Source organism: Phoxinus phoxinus (assembly GCF_949152265.1).
Source record: "Phoxinus phoxinus genome assembly, chromosome: 7".
Taxonomy (NCBI): domain Eukaryota; kingdom Metazoa; phylum Chordata; class Actinopteri; order Cypriniformes; family Leuciscidae; genus Phoxinus; species Phoxinus phoxinus.
In genome coordinates, this window is record NC_136882.1 from 39,589,593 (window position 1) to 39,609,164 (window position 19,572).

The following is a 19,572-nucleotide window of genomic DNA, read 5'->3' on the forward strand; positions in this document are numbered from 1 at the left end:
TGATCACAGCGGCATCTGGAGGATTATTCATCATCATCATCTTCATCATTATCATACTATTTATAATGTAAATTACATAATGAAAAGTATAAATAAAATGTACTTAAACACTAATGCAGAAGGATATGTCATAATTATCTATATATGAATTATGTTTCCTTTTTTGACAGTACGAGAAAACTAATGAGCAGACCATCTGCAATACACAAGTGTGAGGTGAGCTTATCAAAGAACTACAGAATAAATTCAATATATAGCTATATATGTATATATACACAGTGTATTTACATTTACATTTATTCATTTAGCAGACGCTTTTATCCAAAGCGACTTACAAATGAGAAACAATAGAAGCAATTAAACTAGCAGTAGACCAACAGTATGTAAGTGCTATGACCCTTCACAGTACAATCCAACGTACAGTTTTTTTTTTTTTTTTTTTTTTTTTTTTTTTGTTAGAATAGAGAAGAGTGTGTTAGTATTACTGGATTAAATGCTGCCGAAAAAGATATGTCTTCAGCAATTTCTTAAAAATGGGTATGGACTCAGCGGCTCTGGCTGAGTTAGGCAGATCATTCCACCAGTAGGGAACAGTCATGGTAAAGGTCCGAGAAAGAGATTTTCTGCCTCTTTGAGATGGCACCACAAGACGGCGCTCGCTTGCAGAGCGCAAGTTTCTGGATGGCACATAAGTCTGAAGTAATGAGTTCAGGTATGAGGGAGCAGTGCCAGTGGTTGTTCTGTAGGCAAACGTCAGTGACTTGAATTTGATGCGAGCGGCAATCGGCAACCAGTGCAATTTTGTTAGGAGAGGAGTGACGTGTGCTCTCTTCGGCTCGTTGAAGACCACTCTAGCTGCAGCATTCTGGATCAGTTGCAGAGGTTTGACAGTGCAAGCTGGGAGACCAGCCAGGAGAGCATTACAATAGTCCAGTCTGGATAGAACAAGCGCCTGAACAAGCAGTTGTGTAGCATGCTCTGATAGGAAGGGCCTGATCCTTCTGATGTTGTACAAGGCAAATCTGCATGACCGGGCAGTGCTAGCAATGTGATCTGTGAAATTCAATTGGTCGTCAATTACAACTCCAAGGTTCCTGGCTGATCTTGATGGAGTTATGGATGACGAGCCTAGCTGAATGGTGAAGTTGTGATGAAGTGCTGGGTTAGCCGGGATTACGAGTAGCTCTGTCTTCGCAAGGTTTAGTTGAAGGTGGTGGTCCTTCATCCAGCCAGAAATGTCTGTCAGGCAGGCTGAGATGCGAGCGGCTACCGTCGGATCATCAGGCTGGAATGAGAGGTAGAGTTGTGTGTCATCAGCGTAGCAGTGGTAGGAAAAGCCATGTTTCTGAATCACAGATCCTAGTGATGTCATGTAGATGGAGAAGAGAAGTGGTCCAAGCACTGAGCCCTGAGGCACACCAGTAGCTAGATGTTGGGTCTTAGACACCTCACCCCTCCACGACACCCTAAAGGACCTACCCGAGAGATAAGACTTGAACCACTGGAGTGCAGTTCCCGAGATTCCCTTCATCTTTAGGATTGTCAGGAGGATCTGGTGGTTAACTGTGTCAAAGGCAGCAGACAGATCCAGCAGGATGAGAACTGAGGACTTGGAAGCAGCTCTTGCCAATCTCAGAGCTTCAATTACTGAGAGCAGAGCAGTCTCAGTCGAGTGTCCGCTTTTGAAGCCAGACTGATTGCTGTCCAAGAGGTTGTTCTGCGTAAGAAAGGAGGAGATCTGGTTGAAAACAACTCGTTCAAGTGTTTTTGCGACGAAAGGAAGAAGAGATACCGGTCTGTAATTCTCTAGATGTGCTGGATTTAGAGTGGGTTTCTTAAGCAGTGGGGTTACCCGAGCCTGCTTGAATGCTGTGGGAAATGTACCAGTGTGAAGAGATGTGTTTATGATGTGTGTGAGTGTGGGTATAACCGAGGAAGAAATAGCTTGAAGTAGGTTAGTGGGAATGGGATCAAGCGGACAGGTAGTAGGGCGATTGGAAAGAAGGAGTTTGGAGACTTCTGTCTCTGAAAGCAAGGAGAAGGAAGGTAGAATGTGTGTGTTAGCTGGTAAAATGTGTGTGTTAGTTTGTGGATTGGTAAATTGGCCGCTGATGGTGGTAGTTTTGTTTATGAAGAATGAGGCAAAATCATCAGCTGTTTGGGTAGATGAAGGAGGAGGAGGAGGAGGAGGGTTAAGAAGGGAGGAGAAGGTTTTGAAAAGCATGCGAGAGTCAGAAGAATTGTTAATTTTGTTGTGATAGTAAGTAATTTTAGCAGTAGATATGTTAGCTGAGAAGGAAGAGAGGAGGGATTGATAAAGATCAAGGTCAGAATGATCTTTGGATTTGCGCCACTTCCTCTCTGCACCCCTGAGTTTAGCACGATGTTCACGGAGAACATCAGATAACCAGGGGGCAGAGGGAGTGGCGCGGGCTGGCCTGGAGGAAAGGGGGCAGAAGTTGTCCAAGCAGGATGTTAGAGTGGAGAAAAGAGTATCAGTTGCACTGTTAGTATCTAGTGCTGAGAGCTGGTCTGGTGGAGGAAGTGTGGATGAGACCAAAGAGGATAGGCGAGAGGGTGAGAGTGAGCGTAGGTTCCGCCGAAAGGTGACCTGTGGAGGAGTGCATGTTGTATTCTGGGGCAGGTTGAGGTTGAGAGTGAGGAGGAAGTGATCTGAGGTGTGCAGTGGAGTGACAAGAGTATGGTCAGTGGAGCAGTAGCGTGTGTAAATAAGGTCCAATTTGTTACCTGATTTGTGAGTAGCCGCAGTCGATACTCGTTTGAGGTCGAATGAGGCAAGCAGAGTGTGGAAATCAGTAGCTTGAGGTTTTTCCAGGTGGATGTTGAAGTCTCCAAGAACTATGAGAGGAGTGCCATCCTCAGGGAAGGAAGAGAGTAGCACATCTAGCTCCTCTAAGAAACTGCCAAGCTGACCTGGGGGACGATAGACAACTACACAATGGATTTTAATAGGACTAGTGATGGTAATAGAATGTGATTCAAATGAGTTGTTGTTACACGGAGGTGGTAAATTAGTAAATTTCCAATCGTTTGAGATGAGCAGACCGGTACCTCCACCCCTTCCAGTCAGACGAGGGGTGTGTGAGAAAGTGAAGTTAGTGGAGAGCGCAGCTGGTGTGGCTGTGTCCTCTGGTCTGATCCAGGTCTCAGTCAGGGCCAGAAGGCTGAGACCTGAATGACTAGAAATAGATGTAATGAAATCAGCTTTGTTAACTGCAGACTGACAATTCCAGAGACCAATAGGAAAAGAGAAGATAGTACTAGAAGACAAGGGAAGGGTACGCAGGTTGTTAGGATTGCGCCGCCTCCGACGTGTGACATAGGATTTACGAATGTTAGTAATAGTAGGGATTGTAAAACACATGGTGTAAGAGCTCACAAACAGAAAGATCAGTTGAATAGCTTATATAGCAATATAGCTTCTTCTGATAAGTGCTCTAGGTTGGTAGCTTAAATACTTTCCCTAGCTTTGGTGAGTAGAAAACGAAATGACAATAAAAGATATAACAGAGATAGAAATTAATACTCAAGTGCCTTGTCGGTGTCCTTGCTCGGTGGAGTCGCACAGGTAGAGTCGTTGGTCTTTACACTCTTCGGTCTTCACACGATGAGGGCTTCACGCCGCCGCGAACGCTGCCGCGGTGCACTAACCTATTTATACACGCCTATTATCTCGTTGTTGAGTACTGCAGGCCACGCCCTCGCCACGCGAAACTCAAGTCACGCCACAAACAAACAAAGGCCACGCGTGCGTTTTACCAGAGTAAAACACAGTAAACAAAACAAAGTATCCTAGCAACAAATAACTGCGCTGAAATCTACTGACAAAAGTAAACACTCACAGACTGACGCTCTCTTCTGCTGTCCAATATAGCTTCTTCTGATAAGTGCTCTAGGTTGGTAGCTTAAATACTTTCCCTAGCTTTGGCCACGCCCTCGCCACGCGAAAAGACTGACGCTCTCTTCTGCTGTCCAATATAGCTTCTTCTGATAAGTGCTCTAGGTTGGTAGCTTAAATACTTTCCCTAGCTTTGGCCACGCCCTCGCCACGCGAAACTCAAGTCACGCCACAAACAAACAAAGGCCACGCGTGCGTTTTACCAGAGTAAAACACAGTAAACAAAACAAAGTATCCTAGCAACAAATAACTGCGCTGAAATCTACTGACAAAAGTAAACACTCACAGACTGACGCTCTCTTCTGCTGTCCAATATAGCTTCTTCATTTGGTGATATGGAGTATATAATACATGTATGTCTGTTTCCCTATAGGACGCTGATCCCAGTACATATGCAGCTCTTGACCTCAAGTCCAGATCATCTGACCTCTACGACACACTCACAGTAAATGAAATATCAAAAACTACACGTGCAAAAGTGTTTGTTTATTTAAAACTCAGGTAATAATCAATGTGTTTTTCCCATAGACTGTCCATCCCAGACCGGCTGTTCACCGGTCAGACTCTTATGAGAATATAAGCGGTCTTCTCCATATCACCAAATGAAGAAGAAAATGTCCTCACGACTACAGTGTAAAATTACGTGCTACTACTTACCTAAAAAAAAATTATGGTAACAATATTACACATTATATTTTATTATCATGATAGATTTTTGAGTAGTTAAGGCTTGATTTCTTTCATGGCGTCTACCTGAATAAATCATGTAAAATCCCCTAATTTATTTAGTCTATAACACTTTTTTTTAACCATTTTTAGTGAAACATGCTTTTTTATTTTATGTTGACTCTCAAAAATGTGTCAATTTAAGTGAATGGAAATGACCTGTTTATATTGGATTTTGAGTTATATTGTATAATTAAAAGACTGTATGTTAATAGTCAGTTTATTAATACATGCAGTTATTCACAACCTTACCATAAGCTCTACTCTTCTGCACAATGTAACTATCAAAACTTCTGAACATATCTGAACACTCAACCAATGTTTCCTGTTACTCAAAAACACATGAAATAACATTTAATTACAATATTTACTCTCCATTTCCAGGCATATGCAAAGTATTCTGTGAACTAACAATTGTGTCTCTAAATAAAACCGCATAATTCTGTTGAAATAAATAGGTAGCCTTTTTTCTTTAATTATCAGTTCCTCAAAACTGTGTACGTTTCCTCGAACAAATTAGGAAAATGTATGTCTTGGTTTTATTAGTGAAATGTTCTCAAGATTTTAACACTGAACCACAATGTTCTAAAATATACACAATATTTTTAATTATCACCTTAATTTTTTTTACGAAAATTACACCACCCATGATTTTGTTTTTACAGTGTAGTCAATATATTCAAGTCAGTGTAATGATTAATCAATAAACGAGTTTTGCACTGTAAGCTTTTGCTGTAATGAATAACCTTATAAATGAAAAAAAAAAAATATGCAAATATGTGATAGCTGGACCGAGGCTATGGAACAAATTGCCATTATACATCAAAACAGCGTCCACAGTGTCTGAGTTCAGAAAACTTTTAAAAACCTATTTGTACTCTTATGCGTTCAATGTCTTGTGAAAGTTGATTTAAATTTTTGTTATGGTTCTATTTTAGATATATCTTGTACAGCACTTTGGTCAACCAGGGTTGTTTTAAATGTGCTTTATAAATAAAGTAAACTGGAAACTTGAACTTGAAATAAACGGACCAATTTCAGGCCATTGTTCATATTGGAGCTCATGTCAACCTGTCACGTGATTTCAACAAATGAGACTTTGAAATTGTGCTCAATTATATTAAAGTGGTGCTTGTCACCATAGACATGTATAGAAAGGCTAGATGGCTCAAGGCGGAGTCAGCTGTGTCGTCACTTGGCGGCCATCTTAGGTCAGGAGACTGCGCTGCTGCTGTGGACGGAAGGTGAGTGACATACGCCAACTAAAATGCTCGTAACTTGCTGAATTCTTGACGGATTTACAAACGGTTTGGTTTATTACAAACCTTATTAACGTGGCTATGATTTGTGCTGATGCCGATGTTTAAATTGTAGCTTCACGTTTTGAGAAACGCTTACTTTTCATAAGTATGCAGTTAAATAGCCGCATCCCTGACGTTTATGACACACCAAGCCGTTTGAAAATCGGTTGAAAATTGAGCAAAATATAGTTATTTCAGCACTACATGCACAATAGACTTTAATGTTATAACTGGACGAGCGGTCCTGTCCTAAGATGGCCGCCGTGTGACGTCGTCGGGTCCCATTGGCTCTCAGCGCCGGTAAGCTATCTAAGCCTTTCTATACATGTCTATGCTTGTTACTACCCTCATGTTTCAGGGAAGTACAATAAAAATACATACACACAATCTAACATCCATAACTCTGAAACCTTTATTTGAAAAACAGATTTACAACAATAACCGTAGATACTGAATGAGGACAAAGCGATTTTTTCATACACTGATAGAAGAGTCAACCGCTTTCACGCACGTCTTACAAAATAAAAGTCAAGCGTCAGAAAAAGAGAATTACGTTTGTTGTTGTTTGTTGCACACTCAAAACGATTTTGCGACCCACCAGTTGAGAAACACTGCTTTAATTAATGTTGTTCTGGTTTAAAAGTAAAACCCATTAAACATACACATGTGGGGGTGAACCGGGGGAATTAACCCTTACATTATTCGGTACATTAATACATAATGTATGTGGTTTGCTTGCAGAACAAAAATAATAAGAAGGAAGAATTACCTGCAATAATGTGAACATTTAGAAATAATGTAGAGTTTAATATGTGGTGTAGTGCTAATTGTTAAAATACATAGGGTTAGTATTCCTGCAGGGGGCGCTCGACATAATAAATGTAAGAAAACATGGAGAGACTCTTAAATCTCAGACTGAAAAAAACTTTATTGACAAAGGCAAGCAAATCTAAATGACAGATGAACAGCAGTAGTAAAGTGAGATCTGTGTCTTATTTGAGAGAAATGTGTCGTGTTTAGTCAGTAAAAGAGCTTCAGTATTAGAGACGTCTGATCTGAACAATTATAACAATACAAGACATGTGAGACTTTAAGTGTGATTGGGAGTAGTTGTTAAAGTCCCCAATCAAATATTAATGAATAGATTGTAAAAAAAAACAACAACACCAGCAGTATTTATATTGACAAACACTCACGTTTAACACTTTGATTTAATGAGAAAATATGTTGCTGTTTGTTCTCAAATTATGATCAAGGGTGGAAATAAGCCTCTTGAAAATAAGCATAAACCTATAGTAAATGCCAGCATATAAAGCCATTATAAATAAATGAAGATTAATAAATGGCATAAAATAGTGATATGAGAAGCGACACCATTAGGTTTCTGATGTGTGAATATGTCCTTGATCTCGTTCAGCTCTTCTGGATCTGATGTCATAAACCAGAATGATGACAGTAGCCACGCCCACCAGAGCAGAGAGGACCAATCGGATCACAGCTTCAGTGGGACCACAACCGTGGACAGAGTCTGAGGAATAAAGGCATCAAACTGAGATCTGATCAGTTTGTGACACTGTCACACATGACACATGTTTTAATCACTCTATATATTATGATGATTTTATGTATATTAGAGTTTTAATTTACATGGTGTCCTAGTCATTTTAGTTCATTTTATTCCTCTTATCTGTTTTGATGTGTGTATGTCTTTAAACCATTTGGGGTCTGCCTGTCATGTGACTGATCACATGACAGGAAACAGGAAAAAGCCAGCATAAAGGAAGCAGCATGGCAAACAAACGAGGTCTCTGTCATGACGACCAAAGCTGGACCGAGTTGTTTTTAAGGACTTACCATTCCAGAAAACCCCATCACTTTCATTGGATTATCACTACAGTTGTGTTGTATATACACCGGTGGACACTTACACATTGGGACTTACAGCATGCAAGGACTCTTAAGGACTGTTTTATGGTATGGAACCATTGGACTCTATGCGTTTAACAGCCTAAGGCTTGTAGTTGTAATTTTTTGTTTTAAGTTAATTATAGAACACACTTCATTTATTCCCTTTATTTCTGTTCTCGTCTCATCTTTTAGAACACTTCCAAAACTCTCACAGTTTAATCTGACCCCATGTTTTGCTCATGTAACTAAACCGATTAGGCCGATTGTTACAAGTTCATAAACGCTAACAAATATAATCAACTATCTTTTGGTTGCGTCAGTTTTTATATGATCTATCATCTGAAACTATAAAATGATTAAACAATTAATACATATTTAAATAGTTGGTAAAAAGCAAGAATATTTGAAGGACAGGAGAAATGATCTCTACTCACCAGAGACAGAAACTCTGTATGCTTTTAATGAGACTCTGTCTGATATCTGATCTCTCACACCGTTGACCTGTAGTTTATAATCTCCAGCATGTTCAGTTGTGATGTCTGTGATGGTCAGAGATCCAGTTTGATTGTCCAGCTTCAGTCTGTCTCTGAATCTCCCAAGATAATCATCATATACAGTGATTATGTCGGCCTTTACATTAATTTCAGCGATTAAAATGTTTTCATCTCCAAACATCCACCGAATCCATTCATAATCCTTTATTTCAGTGAGATCAGAGTCTACAGTGAGTGATTCTCCCTCATTCACTGATATTTCAACTGTATCAACAAACAGAAACTGAGTTTGTAGCAGAGATATTGAGATTTAAATTTCAAATGAACAATAACATAATATTTTCTGTAAAGCTGCTTTGAAATGACGTGTATTGTGAAAATCTCTATACAAATACAGTGGGGAGAACAAGTATTTGATACACTGCCGATTTTGCAGGTTTTCCTTACAAAGCATGTAGAGGTCTGTAATTTTTAATCATAGGTACACTTCAACTGTGAGAGACGGAATCTAAAACAAAAATCCAGAAAATCACATTGTATGATTTTTTTTATTTTATTAATTTGCATTTTATTGCATGACATAAGTATTTGATCACCCACCAACCAGTAAGAATCCGGCTCTTACAGACCTGTTAGTTTTTCTTTAAGAAGCCCTCCTGTTCTCCACTCATTACCTGTATTAACTGCACCTGTTTGAACTCGTTACCTGTATAAAAGACACCTGTCCACACACTCAATCAAACAGACACCTGTCCCCACACTCAATCAAACAGACACCTGTCCACACACTCAATCAAACAGACACCTGTCCACACACTCAATCAAACAGACAGACACCTGCCCAGTCAATCAAACAGACACCTGTCCACGCACACAATCAAACAGACACTTGTCCACACACTCGATCAAACAGACACCTGTCCACACACTCAATCAAACAGACACCTGCCCAGTCAATCAAACAGACACCTGTCCACGCACTCAATCAAACAGACACCTGTCCCCACACTCAATCAAACAGACACCTGTCCACACACTCAATCAAACAGACACTTGTCCACACACTCGATCAAACAGACACTTGTCCACACACTCAATCAAACAGACACCTGTCCACACACTCAATCAAACAGACACCTGTCCACACACTCAATCAAACAGACACCTGTCCACACACTCAATCAAACAGACTCCTGTCCACACACTCGATCAAACAGACACCTGTCCACACACTCAATCAAACATACACCTGTCCACACACTCAATCAAACCGACACCTGTCCACACACTCAATCAAACAGACACCTGTCCACACACTCGATCAAACAGACACCTGTCCACACACTCAATCAAACAAACACCTGTCCACACACTCAATCAAACAGACACCTGTCCACACACTCAATCAAACCGACACCTATCCACACACTCAATCAAACAGACTCCTGTCCACACACTCAATCAAACAGACACCTGTCCACACACTCGATCAAACAGACACCTGTCCACACACTCGATCAAACAGACACCTGTCCACACACTCGATCAAACAGACTCCTGTCCACACACTCAATCAAACAGACACCTGTCCACACACTCAATCAAACAGACACCTGTCCACGCACTCAATCAAACAGACACCTGTCCACACACTCGATCAAACAGACACCTGTCCACACACTCGATCAAACAGACTCCTGTCCACACACTCAATCAAACAGACTCCTGTCCACACACTCAATCAAACAGACACCTGTCCACACACACTCAATCATACAGACACCTGTCCACGCACTCAATCAAACAGACACCTGTCCACACACTCAATCAAACAGACTCCTGTCCACACACTCAAACAAACAGACTCCTGTCCACACACACTCAATCAAACAGACTCCTGTCCACACACTCAATCAAACAGACACCTGTCCACACACTCAATCAAACAGACACCTGTCCACACACTCGATCAAACAGACACCTGTCCACACACTCGATCAAACAGACACCTGTCCACACACTCGATCAAACAGACACCTGCCCACACACTCGATCAAACAGACACCTGTCCACACACTCGATCAAACAGACACCCGTCCACACACTCAATCAAACAGACATCCGTCCACACACTCAATCAAACAGACACCCGTCCACACACTCGATCAAACAGACACCTGTCCACACACTCGATCAAACAGACACCTGTCCACACACTCGATCAAACAGACACCTGTCCACACACTCGATCAAACAGACACCTGTCCACACACTCGATCAAACAGACACCTGTCCACACACTCGATCAAACAGACACCTGTCCACACACTCGATCAAACAGACACCTGTCCACACACACTCAATCAAACAGACACCTGTCCACACACACTCAATCAAACAGACACCTGTCCACACACACTCAATCAAACAGACTCCTGTCCACACACTCAATCAAACAGACACCTGTCCACACACTCAATCAAACAGACACCTGTCCACACACTCAATCAAACAGACTCCTGTCCACACACTCAATCAAACAGACTCCTGTCCACACACTCAATCAAACAGACTCCTGTCCACACACTCAATCAAACAGACACCTGTCCACACACTCAATCAAACAGACTCCTGTCCACACACTCAATCAAACAGACTCCTGTCCACACACTCAATCAAACAGACACCTGTCCACACACTCAATCAAACAGACACCTGTCCACACACACTCAATCAAACAGACTCCTGTCCACACACACTCAATCAAACAGACTCCTGTCCACACACTCAATCAAACAGACTCCTGTCCACACACTCAATCAAACAGACACCTGTCCACACACTCAATCAAACAGACACCTGTCCACACACTCAATCAAACAGACTCCTGTCCACACACTCGATCAAACAGACACCTGTCCACACACTCGATCAAACAGACACCTGTCCACACACTCGATCAAACAGACACCTGTCCACACACTCGATCAAACAGACACCTGTCCACACACTCGATCAAACAGACACCTGTCCACACACACTCGATCAAACAGACACCTGTCCACACACACTCAATCAAACAGACTCCTGTCCACACACTCAATCAAACAGACACCTGTCCACACACTCAATCAAACAGACACCTGTCCACACACTCAATCAAACAGACTCCTGTCCACACACTCAATCAAACAGACTCCTGTCCACACACTCAATCAAACAGACTCCTGTCCACACACTCAATCAAACAGACACCTGTCCACACACTCAATCAAACAGACTCCTGTCCACACACTCAATCAAACAGACTCCTGTCCACACACTCAATCAAACAGACACCTGTCCACACACTCAATCAAACAGACACCTGTCCACACACACTCAATCAAACAGACTCCTGTCCACACACACTCAATCAAACAGACTCCTGTCCACACACTCAATCAAACAGACTCCTGTCCACACACTCAATCAAACAGACACCTGTCCACACACTCAATCAAACAGACACCTGTCCACACACTCAATCAAACAGACTCCTGTCCACACACTCGATCAAACAGACACCTGTCCACACACTCGATCAAACAGACACCTGTCCACACACTCGATCAAACAGACACCTGTCCACACACTCGATCAAACAGACACCTGTCCACACACTCGATCAAACAGACACCTGTCCACACACTCGATCAAACAGACACCTGTCCAGACACTCGATCAAACAGACACCTGTCCACACACTCGATCAAACAGACACCTGTCCACACACTCGATCAAACAGACACCTGTCCACACACTCAATCAAACAGACACCCGTCCACACACTCGATCAAACAGACACCTGTCCACACACTCGATCAAACAGACACCTGTCCACACACTCGATCAAACAGACACCTGTCCACACACTCGATCAAACAGACTCCTGTCCACACACTCAATCAAACAGACTCCTGTCCACACACTCAATCAAACAGACTCCTGTCCACACACTCAATCAAACAGACACCTGTCCACACACTCAATCAAACAGACTCCTGTCCACACACTCAATCAAACAGACTCCTGTCCACACACTCAATCAAACAGACTCCTGTCCACACACTCAATCAAACAGACACCTGTCCACACACACTCAATCAAACAGACACCTGTCCACACACACTCAATCAAACAGACACCTGTCCACACACACTCAATCAAACAGACTCCTGTCCACACACTCAATCAAACAGACACCTGTCCGAGGTGAACAGACTCCTGTCCACACACTCAATCAAACAGACTCCTGTCCACACACTCAATCAAACAGACACCTGTCCACACACTCGATCAAACAGACACCTGTCCACACACTCGATCAAACAGACACCTGTCCACACACTCGATCAAACAGACACCTGTCCACACACTCGATCAAACAGACACCTGTCCACACACTCGATCAAACAGACTCCTGTCCACACACTCAATCAAACAGACTCCTGTCCACACACTCAATCAAACAGACTCCTGTCCACACACTCAATCAAACAGACACCTGTCCACACACTCAATCAAACAGACTCCTGTCCACACACTCAATCAAACAGACTCCTGTCCACACACTCAATCAAACAGACTCCTGTCCACACACTCAATCAAACAGACACCTGTCCACACACACTCAATCAAACAGACACCTGTCCACACACACTCAATCAAACAGACACCTGTCCACACACACTCAATCAAACAGACTCCTGTCCACACACTCAATCAAACAGACACCTGTCCGAGGTGAACAGACTCCTGTCCACACACTCAATCAAACAGACTCCTGTCCACACACTCAATCAAACAGACACCTGTCCACACACTCGATCAAACAGACACCTGTCCACACACTCGATCAAACAGACACCTGTCCACACACTCGATCAAACAGACACCTGTCCACACACTCGATCAAACAGACACCTGTCCACACACTCGATCAAACAGACACCTGTCCACACACTCGATCAAACAGACACCTGTCCACACACTCGATCAAACAGACACCTGTCCACACACTCGATCAAACAGACACCTGTCCACACACTCGATCAAACAGACACCTGTCCACACACTCGATCAAACAGACACCTGTCCACACACTCGATCAAACAGACACCTGTCCACACACTCGATCAAACAGACACCTGTCCACACACTCGATCAAACAGACACCTGTCCACGCACTCGATCAAACAGACACCTGCCCACTCAATCAAACATACACCTGTCCACACACTCAATCAAACAGACACCTGTCCACACACTCAATCAAACAGACACCTGTCCACGCACTCAATCAAACAGACACCTGTCCACGCACTCAATCAAACAGACACCTGTCCACGCACTCAATCAAACAGACACTTGTCCACGCACTCAATCAAACAGACACTTGTCCACACACTCAATCAAACAGACACCTGTCCACACACTCAATCAAACAGACTCCTGTCCACACACTCAATCAAACAGACTCCTGTCCACACACTCAATCAAACAGACTCCTGTCCACACACTCAATCAAACAGACACCTGTCCACACACTCAATCAAACAGACACCTGTCCACACACTCAATCAAACAGACACCTGTCCACACACTCAATCAAACAGACACCTGTCCACACACTCAATCAAACAGACACCTGTCCACACACTCAATCAAACAGACACCTGTCCACACACTCAATCAAACAGACACCTGTCCACACACTCAATCAAACAGACACCTGTCCACACACTCAATCAAACAGACACCTGTCCACACACTCAATCAAACAGACACCTGTCCACACACTCAATCAAACAGACACCTGTCCACACACTCAATCAAACAGACACCTGTCCACACACTCAATCAAACAGACACCTGTCCACACACTCAATCAAACAGACACCTGTCCACACACTCAATCAAACAGACACCTGTCCACACACTCAATCAAACAGACACCTGTCCACACACTCAATCAAACAGACACCTGTCCACACACTCAATCAAACAGACACCTGTCCACACACTCAATCAAACAGACACCTGTCCACACACTCAATCAAACAGACACCTGTCCACACACTCAATCAAACAGACACCTGTCCACACACTCAATCAAACAGACACCTGTCCACACACTCAATCAAACAGACACCTGTCCACACACTCAATCAAACAGACACCTGTCCACACACTCAATCAAACAGACACCTGTCCACACACTCAATCAAACAGACACCTGTCCACACACTCAATCAAACAGACACCTGTCCACACACTCAATCAAACAGACACCTGTCCACACACTCAATCAAACAGACACCTGTCCACACACTCAATCAAACAGACACCTGTCCACACACTCAATCAAACAGACACCTGTCCACACACTCAATCAAACAGACACCTGTCCACACACTCAATCAAACAGACACCTGTCCACACACTCAATCAAACAGACACCTGTCCACACACTCAATCAAACAGACACCTGTCCACACACTCAATCAAACAGACACCTGTCCACACACTCAATCAAACAGACACCTGTCCACACACTCAATCAAACAGACACCTGTCCACACACTCAATCAAACAGACACCTGTCCACACACTCAATCAAACAGACACCTGTCCACACACTCAATCAAACAGACACCTGTCCACACACTCAATCAAACAGACACCTGTCCACACACTCAATCAAACAGACACCTGTCCACACACTCGATCAAACAGACACCTGTCCACACACTCGATCAAACAGACACCTGTCCACACACTCGATCAAACAGACACCTGTCCACACACTCGATCAAACAGACACCTGTCCACACACTCGATCAAACAGACTCCAACCTCTCCACAATGGCAAAGGCCAGAGAGCTGTGTAAGGACATCAGGAATAAACTGTAGACTTGCACAAGGCTGGGATGGGTCAATCTCCCTCGGTCTGAGGCCCCATGCGAGATCTCACCTCGTGGGGCATCAATGATCATGAGGAAGGTGAGGGATCAGCCCAGAACTACACAGCAGGACCTGGTCAATGACCTGAAGAGAGCTGGGACCACAGTCTCAAAGAAAACCTTTAGTAACACACTACGCCGTCATGGATTAAACTCCTGCAGCGCACGCAAGGTCTCCCTGCTCAAGCCAGCGCATGTCCAGGCCTGTCTGAAGTTTGCCAATGACCATCTGGATGATCCAGAGGAGGAATGGGAGAAGGTCATGTGGTCTGATGAGACAAAATAGAGCTTTTTGGTCTAAACTCCACTCGCCGTGTTTGGAGGAAGAAGAAGGATGAGTACAACCCCAAGAACACCATCCCAACCGTGAAGCATGGAGGTGGAAACATCATTCTTTGGGGATGCTCTTCTGCAAAGGGGACCGGACGACTGCACCGTATTGAGTGGAGGATAGATGGGGCCATGTATCGCCAGATCTTGGCCAACAACCTCCTTCCCTCAGTAAGAGCACTGAAGATGGGTCGTGGCTGGGTCTCCCAGCAGGACAACGACCCGAAACACACAGCCAGGGCAACTGAGGAGTGGCTCCGTAAGAAGCATCTTGAGCTCCTGCAGTGGCCTAGCCAGTCTCCAGACCTGAACCCAATAGAAGATCTTTGGAGGAGTTGAAAGTCTGTATTGCCCAGCGACAGCCCCGAAACCTGAAGGATCTGGAGGTCTGTATGGAGGAGTGGGCCAGAATCCCCAGTGTGTGCAAACCTGGTCAAGAACTACAGGAACCGTATGATCTCTGTAATTGCAAACAAAGGTTTCTGTACCAAATATTAAGTTCTGCTTTTCTGATATATCAAATACTTATGTCATGCAATAAAATGCAAATTAACTTAAAAATCATACAATGTGATTTTCTGGATTTTCTGTACTATGTCACTCATAGTTGAAGAGTACCTGATAAAAATGTCAGACTTCTACGTGCTTTGTAAGTGGGAAAACCTGCAAAATCAGCAGTGTATCAAATACTTGTTATCCCCACTGTACAATTTAATTGAATGAATAAAACAGAAAAGAAGCAAATGGTGTTTTGGATTAATATTGTTTCGTTTGATTAAAACATAAAATGGTAAAACAAATATTTAACCCACCAAAGACAGCGAGAGAGACAAAACTGATCCAACCCTGCAGGAGTCGCTTATAAACTCCAGCATGTTCAGGTCTGATGTTAATGATGGTCAGATATCCAGTTTGATTGTTCAGCTTCAGTCTGTCTCTGAATCTCCCATCAAGAACATCATCATATACAGCGATTCTGTCGGCCCGTTTATTGATTTCAGCGATTAAAATGTTTTTATTTCCAAACTTCCACTTAATCAGTCTATCACCTTTTATTTCAGTGAGATTAGAGTCTAGAGTGACTGAATCTCCCTCCAACACTGACACTGACGGCATTAATCCTGATACCGAAAACACACACAAGCAGGGTTTGTCAGATTAATACTGGGAAGTCACTTAATAATGTTTTACTAAATAGTTTAAAATTTTAGTTTGAAATAATATCATAAAACAAACAAAATGGTGTATGAATTAATTTAAATATTGTCATTAAATAAAAGTGAAAGAAATGTGTTTAGCCTCACCATAGGAACCAATAATGATCTCTCTCTTTCTCACACCGTTGATCTGTAGAGAATAATATCCAATCTCTTCAGTGATGTTTATGATGGTCAGAGATCCAGTTTGATTGTTCAGCTTCAGTCTGTCTCTGAATCTCCCATCAAGAACATCATCATATACAGCGATTCTGTCGGCCCGTTTATTGATTTCAGCGATTAAAGTGTTTTCATACCTCCACTGAATCACATCATCATCCTTTATTTCAGTGAGATCAGAGTTTAGAGAGAGTGAATCTCCATCCATCATATACTTCTCTTCATATTCATCTCCAAACACACCTGAAGATCAGAGTTTTTCACAGATTTAAGTTTTAAAGTCACTTGATGTTGGTTTGATGAAGCTTCACTGAAATACTTTTAATCATTTAAATGTGATGTTAATAATATTCTGCAGAAATACAAATACAAAAGATGATAAATTAAAAGAGATAGATTTATACATGGAACAAAAACTAAATAAAAATACTTTTACTTTAATGATGTAACAAGTTCTAGGTTGAATTTACTTTTGCTGTATAAATGCATGCTGTGGTTTTATTCTGTGTCTTTATTCAATTTCGGAAATGTTATTACAAACTGGTAATTCCATATATCTTTAGTAGATGTTAGTGCTGTCCCGTAACAGTGAATGTTAATCCTCTCTGACTAATTTAACCAGTCATTTGCATGGAACCAGAAGAGAAATAACTGAAGCCATAAAAAGTTATTTAAAACTCACCATCCAGACGCCAGAAACACAGACAGAAGAAAACAGTGCGAAACATCTTCAGCACTTTCAGTCACAAATATGAAAAGACAAACTCTTCAAAACTGCTTCAGTGATAAAATGACAGATGAGCTGATGTGAAGCTGCTCTGTAGTAAAATAAAGTGAAAATAACCACATCCATAAGTGTTAATGCATGTGTCCATCCAGCTCTTTATTAGCTCTGAACTTTGTCACTTTGAGCTCCAGTTTTTCTCAACTTCCTCTAGATCAGTGACACAATTTTCCACAGAAATGAACTGACACATAACATGCTAAAAATATCTAAAAGCAACAGTTTGATCTTGTCATGAGACCCTGTGAGTGTTTGGCTCTGCTCTCGCCTCTTAACTTTTTATCAAATGTCTGAATTGTTTCTCCTCTCAGATGATTTCAGAGTTTCTCTAATGGCTTAATGGAGATCGAAGAGTTCTCTGATATGAAAATATGATTAATATTCAACCGCTATGGATTCCAACGTTCCACATAAGCACCACATTAGCGAGAGTCTGCCTTATCAAATCACACAAAAACAAGGTGAGGTTGAGTAATAATTTGAGAGACTACATGCAGTCTAGGAGAGGCTCGTATACTGTGGATTGGCATATTAATATAATATGATGAACAGAAACAGAAAAGGCTGAGGTATGCTGAACTTGCAGCCGATGCGCAACATCAAGGCTGAAATGCGAATGTACGCCCAGTGGAAGTAGGCTGCAGAGGGATCGTAGCCACCTCAACATCCAGGCTACTCAGGGAGATGGGAGTGCGAGGGAAGGCCCATCGGCAGGCAGCAAAGACCTCTCCAGGGCTGCTGAAAAGGGGAGCCAGTGGCTGTGGATGAAAAGAAAGGACTCTGCCTTGGCCTTAAAGTGAGTTGATGGCAACTAGGGAGTGACGCTGGTATTCACTGCTGAACCCTCTGGTGGAGTTGTGGGCCTATCAGCGAATCACCGAAGAAGGAGGGTGCCCACTTGATAACCCAAAGGGTGCCATCACTCATTTGACCATCCCACGGAGTCTCATTGGTGCCTCAAGTATGCATTATTGAGGGATATCAACATCTAGTCCTATAAAACAGACCTGATTATTTGGTGAACCAGTGACTGCTGTGAAAGGGCAGCTGACAACAAGGGAAAACCTTGCGACTGCATGGAGAGACAGCTGGCAGGAGGGAACCGACCCCAACTAGCTACCCGTGGCGGCAGGATCCAGCACGTGTGGTGTATGGGTCCCACCCACATATATAGTAGCTACGAAAAGTCTTAAAGGGTTAGTTCGCCCATTTAAGACATGAAGTTGTATGCAATCCTTACCAGCAATATAGTGCATACACACTGTCCCACTCTGTGGTCACCTCCCTGGTCAGAGTTCTGGCCGCTGGAAGTTTTTCAAGAAAGTAGTCCTGGTTAGTTTTCGGGGCCACAAAACTGTGCGTTTTTACGTTAAAAAATTATTGGCGTTTTAAAGCCTGATTAATTAACATCACAAAAAACACGCCCGGCAAAATTTATACCTCAGTTTTAATCGGCACTATTTTCTTTCCATTTCTATCAATCCGCGCTGCTGTCGACGACCACAGTGCGCACGCTTCGATCAGCTGTTGATAGCGAGACTCGCTGACAACATGTCTGACTACGAAACTTCTGATGATGAAAGTAATTTTAGCACAACGCCAAAGGGATACCTTTATGAACTCAATTGTGTGTGTGTTCGATCAAATAGTTTTCTCAGCAAATTGTACCTAACGTATATCCCTATACTGTTTTATATTAGACTTCTTTTCACGTGATTTCCACTGGAGTC

At 42.7% G+C, this 19,572-nt stretch overlaps 1 protein-coding gene and 2 long non-coding RNA genes across 4 annotated transcripts; 1 reads left to right on the forward strand and 2 right to left on the reverse strand.

Moving 5' to 3' along the window:
- The first annotated feature begins 1 nt into the window (after position 1).
- On the forward strand, positions 2–8,383 carry LOC307001648. 2 transcript variants are annotated; one of them, XR_013798280.1, is made up of 4 exons: positions 2–216; positions 4,293–4,364; positions 4,448–4,592; positions 7,364–8,383. It is a non-coding gene; the product is annotated as an uncharacterized lncRNA (long non-coding RNA). The 2 variants fall into 2 exon arrangements; XR_013798281.1 differs by lacking the exon at positions 7,364–8,383 and having other exon boundaries at positions 4,448–5,306.
- Positions 522–3,727, reverse strand: LOC307001883. Its single transcript, XR_013798350.1, has 3 exons — positions 2,749–3,727; positions 1,480–1,717; positions 522–1,285 (listed from the first exon to the last, which is right to left on the reverse strand). It is a non-coding gene; the product is annotated as an uncharacterized lncRNA (long non-coding RNA).
- Positions 6,459–18,002, reverse strand: LOC307001647 (uncharacterized protein). Its single transcript, XM_079618411.1, has 5 exons — positions 17,741–18,002; positions 16,987–17,301; positions 16,495–16,803; positions 8,289–8,612; positions 6,459–7,474 (listed from the first exon to the last, which is right to left on the reverse strand). Exons 1-5 carry the CDS (start codon positions 17,784–17,786, stop codon positions 7,323–7,325), a joined length of 1,146 nt encoding a protein of 381 aa, XP_079474537.1. The 5' UTR covers positions 17,787–18,002; the 3' UTR covers positions 6,459–7,322.
- Positions 18,003–19,572: the final 1,570 nt, after the last annotated feature.

Excerpts from the sequence above, each read along its gene's own strand:
- LOC307001647 (XM_079618411.1), bottom strand. The coding sequence starts at position 17,786 with ATGTTTCGCACTGTTTTCTTCTGTCTGTGTTTCTGGCGTCTGGATG. Across the intron at positions 17,302-17,740 it reads GTGTTTCTGGCGTCTGGATG|GTGTGTTTGGAGATGAATAT; the intron begins GTGAGTTTTAAA and ends TCTGATCTTCAG. Across the intron at positions 7,475-8,288 it reads ATACAGAGTTTCTGTCTCTG|ACTCTGTCCACGGTTGTGGT; the intron begins GTGAGTAGAGAT and ends TTTATTCCTCAG.